Source organism: Micropterus dolomieu, linkage group LG18, assembly GCF_021292245.1.
Source record: "Micropterus dolomieu isolate WLL.071019.BEF.003 ecotype Adirondacks linkage group LG18, ASM2129224v1, whole genome shotgun sequence".
In the NCBI taxonomy this organism is placed as follows: Eukaryota; Metazoa; Chordata; class Actinopteri; order Centrarchiformes; family Centrarchidae; genus Micropterus; species Micropterus dolomieu.
The window spans coordinates 134,728-142,059 of record NC_060167.1 but is presented as its reverse complement, the minus strand read 5'-3'; the positions used below and the strand labels follow the sequence as shown (position 1 = coordinate 142,059).

The following is a 7,332-nucleotide window of genomic DNA, read 5'->3' as shown; positions in this document are numbered from 1 at the left end:
TGTTCCATAAACTACAGGAACACGCTCTAGGAACATGTTCAGGAACACGTTGCAGGAACGTGTTCCATAAACTACAGGAACACGCTCTAGGAACATGTTCAGGAACACGTTGCAGGAACGTGTTCCATAAACTACAGGAACACGCTCTAGGAACATGTTCAGGAACACGTTACAGGAACACGTTCTATGAACATGTTCAGGAACACGTTGCAGGAACACGTTCTATAAACTGCAGGAACACGTTCTATGAACATGTTCAGGAACACGTTACAGGAACATGTTCCATAAACTGCAGGAACACGCTCTATGAACATGTTCAGGAACACGTTACAGGAACGTGTTCCATAAACTCCAGGAACACGCTCTATGAACATGTTCAGGAACACGTTACAGGAACACGTTCCATAAACAGCAGGAACACTTTCTATAATCAGCAGGAACACGTTCCATAAATAGCAGGAACACGCTCTATGAACATGTTCAGGAACACGTTGCAGGAACGTGTTCCATAAACTCCAGGAACACGCTCTATGAACATGTTCAGGAACACGTTACAGGAACGTGTTCCATAAACTCCAGGAACACGCTCTATGAACATGTTCAGGAACACGTTGCAGGAACGTGTTCCATAAACTACAGGAACACGCTCTAGGAACATGTTCAGGAACACGTTGCAGGAACGTGTTCCATAAACTACAGGAACACGCTCTAGGAACATGTTCAGGAACACGTTGCAGGAACGTGTTCCATAAACTACAGGAACACGCTCTGTGAACATGTTCAGGAACACGTTACAGGAACGTGTTCCATAAACAGCAGGAACACTTTCTATAATCAGCAGGAACGTGTTCCATAAACTACAGGAACACGCTCTATGAACATGTTCAGGAACACGTTGCAGGAACGTGTTCCATAAACTACAGGAACACGCTCTAGGAACATGTTCAGGAACACGTTGCAGGAACGTGTTCCATAAACTACAGGAACACGTTCCTCCAGCAGAGAATTTCCTCCTGGCTGTCCTACTTGGCGACACCGTTACATAACGTCCCAGAGGTTCTCACTTGGATTCAGGTCTGGGGAACGTGAGGGCCGATCAGTGGCATCAGTGCATCTTTCAGGATATGCCTACACACTCTGGCCACATGAGGCCGGGCTTTGTGGGAGGAACGTGGGACCCACTGCACCCGGAGGAACCCGAGGCAGATGAATTGAGAAAATAATGATCATGTGATCGATCAGTTGCAGCCGTGGTTGTTTCTAACAGAGTGTTGTGTAACAGGAAGTGGTGACCATCGTGGTGTTCGGGGTGGAGTACATGGTGAGGATCTGGGCTGCAGGTTGCTGCTGTCGCTACCGAGGATGGAGAGGGAGACTTAAATTCGCCAGAAAACCTTTCTGTGTCATTGGTGAGTCTGATGCCTTTAACAACACTTCATCTTCTCTGACAGGTGAGGAAACTGAGAAGAAATCCTTGACTGGATGAACTCGTGATTAAAACCGTTGGATGTGAGCCACATGGTTGGCTTGATCAGCAGCAGCTCTCTGTCTCTAAAAATACAGCGTCATGGTATTAAGTGAACTCTGTTGTGATTAAATGAAGAGATTTTGAAAAAGAATGAAGATTCTCTCTGACCTCTCTGGCTGCAGACATCATGGTGTTGATCGCGTCCATCTCGGTGTTGGCTGCGGGGACTCAGGGGAACGTCTTTGCCACTTCAGCCATCAGGTCGCTTCGTTTCCTTCAGATTCTGAGGATGATCAGGATGGACCGCCGGGGAGGAACCTGGAAACTGCTGGGATCAGTCGTCTACGCTCACAGCAAGGTAACCTGGGCTATCCCGGTCTGCCTCTCCATCTGACATTTCATCTTACTAAACAGCTATAACTTCAACTGCTAACAATACAACACTTCAACTGTTTCTACATCTTCAACTTCAGCTGACATATGGATCCTGACATTTAAAGTATTTTCACACTGCTTCAATCATTTCAACTGCTTTCACTGCTACACTTCAACCTTCAACTTATTTTTTGCATGATATGAGGAAGATCTGTAATAACATTGTTCAGCATTGCAATGATGACATGACTTGCAATAAATAAAAAAAATGCATATTAGTAATGCAGTTCCTATATCAGTCTGATTGTCTTAAATTCAGAACAGAATTAGAACTGAATATTTTAAATATAACTAAATGTTGTTTCTAGAGCAGCAACAGTGAAGTTTACCACAGCAAAGTCACTATATAAAATCTCATCGGAAACTAATCTAACGTGAAAAAAATAAATCCTATTCCTAACATCAAAATACTGATTAACGTTTAGAAAGATTGAAGAACAAAATGTGAAAAAACGATTTAGCCTACTGTTCTGGTTATTGGCTTCAAATAAGGCTTAATACTCACACAATTTCTCTTGACTGTCTAGAGAGCAGATTAACATATCACTTTCTACATGTTTACATGTTAATGCTTGTTGAACAGGTGTATTGATTAAGTATTGGCTTTTCACTTGAGAAGGATTTATTACATGTACTTTTTACATACGTTTTTTAGTATCTTTCTGACAGAGCATTTGACATCTGATCATTGTTATTGATCCTGGACCGTATCGATCAGAACTCCTTTAGCGACTCTAACTTCTGTTTCGACTCTGGGTTATAATGCTCTCTCTCTGGATTATAATGTCTCTCTCCCTCTGCAGGAGTTGATCACTGCGTGGTACATTGGCTTCCTGTGTCTGATTCTGGCAAGTTTCCTCGTTTATTTGGCTGAAAAAGAAGACAATGAACAGTTTGAGACGTACGCAGACGCCCTCTGGTGGGGACTGGTGAGACACTACACACTTCTAAAACACACAGTGACAGGCTGTGATGTCTCTGTAGAGATAAAATAACTGTTGGTGTCAGAGTGTAGTATTTAGTTTGAAGGTAAAGTGAAGCTTCTTGTTTTAATTGGCCAGTTTAACAACAGAGCTGCATTTGTACAGATACCAACACATTTCCATCCTAATCAAGAAATATACATGAAAACAAACAAAAGTGCAGTGTGTCCGTTTTAGATTTAGGTTTATTTTTAATCACATTACAGATCAGATAACAGATGGATCTTTTGACTGCGCCTCTCTGTCGAGGTTATTTTGGCCTTTGAGTTGAGATGATGATGTCACAGAACAGTCAGGTACAGGTGTGTCGCACACTCTGTGTTGAATAAGGACTGCTGCCCCCTCGGCAGACGATCTGATTGGTGTGTGTCTGTCTCTGTCAGATCACCTTGACAACCATTGGCTATGGAGACAAGTTTCCCATCACCTGGAACGGGCGTCTTCTGGCTGCAACCTTCACTCTGATCGGAGTTTCATTCTTCGCTCTGCCTGCTGTGAGACACTCTAATGTTGTTTACCTGAGTTTACGAAAGACAGGTGAACCTCCACCCGGTTCAACCCAGCTCACCTGTCTGTCTGTCTGTCTCTCAGGGGATCCTGGGTTCTGGTTTTGCTCTGAAGGTTCAGGAGCAGCACAGGCAGAAACACTTTGAAAAGAGACGAAACCCAGCTGCTGGACTCATACAGGTGAACCGACACTCTGACTGCACTCCTTCTCAGAGTTCTAACTCAGCCAAATCCAAACACACAGATTGAATCATTCAGCGTGACCACATTTCCTGAGATATCAGTAACTATAATGTCCATGAAGAATAAACCTCCATAGGAGTAAAAAGTCCCCTCAGAATAATGTTAAAAACGAGAGTGCCAGCTCCACCACGGCAAGCCAGTGTAGCAGACCTCGGCTACGTAACATTTTAATACAGTTATGAAAATTAATATTTCTGGGAATATTAATTTATGCCTCGAAATTAGGAGCACCACCTAAAGATTTGCTTGTCCGCCCAAGGCTTTAGGTCCTTGAGTATAGCCTGAGAATTACACAAATTTCTGGTAATTCATTAGTTGTTAACTTACTGGTTCAGTTATTCTGAAATCGTAAGCTGTAGTCAATCAGTCAGTCTCAAATCTGAGGGTGAGTTCTATGTATAGGGACTCTAGATTCTTAATAACACACACACAACATCACTATGCTCAAGGTGAATTTATTAATTAACAAAAGAGTACAATAGTGGGTAAATGTGGTAATATTACAGGGACAACAGTCAATATGACAATGTAAAGCTCGATTGAATTTCAGTTTATATTGTAGAGGGAGAGAATTCTATGAGTATGAGGAAACGAATGATGAAATTAGGTTGCAGATTTAGTTTGACTAATATAAGGGTTATTAACTGTGGATGGAGCCAACTAGAGAACACCAACGAGTCACAGAGTGTGGTTTGTTTTGCCCTAGCGTTGCTGCAGGTCCCGTAGCGAGGCTCGACTGCCGGTTGGCTCGTGGAGTTGGTTCTGGCCCGACCCCAGTGGCGTTTTCGAGTTGAGTTCGTAACCGGTGGATTTGTTCCGGAGTCCTTTGTGGGAAGCGCTTGCAGCAACGGGCCGTCAGCCAAGGCTTTTGCTCTGATCTCAGTTCATTTGGTGTCGCTATAGCGGAGCCCACTCAGGGTTCTGTCGTCAGAGCCGTGGTTTCATTCATTCAAGGCCATAAATGAAGGCTTCTGAGTTTCTGGTCCAAAGTTGTTCAAAACGATCGGATGAGGTTGCAACAACAAAATCAAATAAACTCACACATTCGCCGTAGGTTTGCGAGGCCTCGGGAATATAGGCTATTTAATGTTGCTGAGATTAAACAGGCAGCTCCAAACATTGGAAAATTGGAATTCAGGGTCGTAGCTTTCTCAGCTCGTCTGAAGGAAATTTAAGTACGAAACGAAAAAAAAGATCGGAATTTCAAAAAGTAAAGGAAGTTAAAAGAGCGTATACGTTTAGTTTCAAGAAAGTTTTTAGAAGAGAAGAACGAGCTTTTATTTTCTGAAGAGAAGTGAAGACAAAAGACAGCAAGGCCTTTTATTGACTTCACAAGGTAGTGGTGACGTCAATTTTGGAGGGGGTCTCCAGGGAAGTCCCTAAGGTGTTAACTTTTTGGGATAAAGAAATATAGTTGCGCGTATTTCTCTTTAATCTCTCTCTCCACAATATTGACATTCGGATAAAGACAATTAAAACGAGGCTAAACACTATGGAAAAAGGTTATAATGGTTATATAAAACGTAACAAAGCTTAATTACCTGTCCTCAGTAAACTTGCTGGTTACTGGTTTTAACTCAAGAGACAGTTTAGATGTAAGCGTGGCAGCAAAATTTCGTTTATGCAATTACATGGTGATAGTTAGGCCTACTTTAGCGATCCTTGTAAGTGTAAGCCGAGTTTTAAACACTGGCGTGTTATACCATTTCCTGTCCCCTTGGTGGCGCTCGGGTCACACGAGAAAACAGTAGACATTCCACTTTAACGGGGAGGCGGAGGATACACACGAGCGTATCAATGGGTAATTTAGTAGGAAATTGTATATGAAACATTTAACTAAAGCATTAGTTAATACTGAACAGACAGTGATTACTAGGGAATAACAGGGATGAATTAAGACAAAACAGAAAGAGGTTAGAGAACTCCTTCAAGATTACTTTCTTATGGGTCTGCTAGTCTTCAAACATCACTAAAGGAGAACAACAGGGTTATTACTTACTAAACTCAGAGGCAAACGCTGCTGCTCACTTAGCAAGGTTATTATTTAAACAGAACAAACAGTTATAATGGAACCTTGCCTGGTTCGAGAAACAGGGGTTGTTATGGTCTCTTTTCTCTGCATTCCTGGCTTATCACATCGGCTATCAGAGAATGAAGTGGTGGTTTATGGCTCAGCTGTTCTGTGGAGAGAAAAGAGTCAGATTGAGGCCGGAGGTGACCTGCGGGAGGGAGAAGGGGTCAGATCGCCCCCTTTTTCTGTCCTGTGGACTGTCTTCAGTGACACCTTTACGGCTAGGAAGGTTCATTAAGGCTCTTTGAAAACACAATCCTTAAGCGATTCATTGTCTGATTGAGTCACTTTCGGTCCTTACCAAACACCAGGCGATGTCTCTGGTTTTTACATGTGAAAAGGTCAACTCTCGGGGAGGGAAACTTCCCTCCCTCTATTGACACAATCTGACCTTCATTGAAGTGCGTCTGGTTGAGTTCACAACACCAGGACAGCAGCAGAATGGATGGGGGGTAGAGTCGGATTCTGATCCTGAGAGAGAGAGAGAGAGAGAGACGTAATTTCACATAAGACAATAATAAACTGCTTGAAGACGAGCTATATTTATGTCCGCCCGGGTATATTAACGTCTACCCAGGCATATTAATATTAATGTCCGCCCAGGTATATTAACGGATGGTCACCCGGGTATATTAATATTAACGTCTGCCCAGGTATTTACATTTACTCATTTGGCAGACGCTTTTATCCAAAGCGACTTACATTTGAGGAACAACATACAAGCTTCATCAGAGCATCAAATACAGATCTACAACTGACAAAACATACTAGTAAAAGCAGCAATAAGTACTAGTAAGAGCTCACAGTACATATCGCATCAATGGGGTAGATACCTAGGGAAGGTGCAAAAAGTGCAATCTATACAAGATCACTGTAGGGGATAGAAGAAGAGCACAGGAAGTGCATGTTAGAGGTTAGGACGCACTGCTCTGATGGCGTGCGGTAGCTCGTTCCACCATCGTGGTGTCACAGATGAGAACAGGGACTGGGATTGCTTTGTGTGAAGGGATGGCAGAGCCAGGCGGCGTTCGTTGGAGGAGCGTAGCGGCCGAGAAGGAACTAAGTTTGTATTATGGAGTTTAGGTAGATGGTGCAGACCCAGGAGTCACTCTGTATGCAGCATTAGTGACTTGAATTTGATTCTGGAGGCCACAGGGAGCCAGTGGAGGTCACTGAGTAATGGAGTGACATGAGTGACACGAGCTCTTTTGGGCTGATCAAAAACCAGACGCGTTGCTGCATTCTGAACCATTAGTAAGGGTTTCACCGCACAAGCTGGGAGACCTGCTAGGAGGGCACTGCAATAGTCGATGCGAGAGATAACCATGGCCTGTACCAGAAGCTGGGTGGCGTACTGAGTGAGGTAGGGCCTGATTTTCCTTACGTTGTATAGAGCAAAGTGGCACGACCGAGAGACAGTAGCTACATGGTCTGAAAAGGACAGCTGGTCATCAATCATGACACCCAAGTTTCACTCACTCTCCGCCCTGGTTGGAGTGAAGATGAGGAGTCAATTTGTAGTTTGATGTTATGGTGGATAGATTGCTTGGATAGCAGTGACAGCCGACAGCACTAAGACTGAACAGTGCGCTAACAGTGCTGTGGGTGCTAACAGTGCTAACAGG

General features: G+C 43.5%; 1 protein-coding gene across 4 annotated transcripts in view; it reads left to right on the top strand.

The window, feature by feature from the left end:
* Positions 1–7,332, top strand: part of kcnq2a (potassium voltage-gated channel, KQT-like subfamily, member 2a) — a 30,642-nt gene that overhangs the window by 9,838 nt on the left and 13,472 nt on the right. For all 4 annotated transcript variants that reach the window (XM_046075883.1, XM_046075882.1, XM_046075880.1 and 1 more), the window contains exons 4-8: positions 1,283–1,409; positions 1,651–1,826; positions 2,707–2,832; positions 3,270–3,380; positions 3,478–3,573. In XM_046075883.1, the coding sequence (XP_045931839.1) occupies positions 1,283–1,409; positions 1,651–1,826; positions 2,707–2,832; positions 3,270–3,380; positions 3,478–3,573 (636 nt within the window). The remainder of the gene's footprint in view (positions 1–1,282; positions 1,410–1,650; positions 1,827–2,706; positions 2,833–3,269; positions 3,381–3,477; positions 3,574–7,332) is intronic.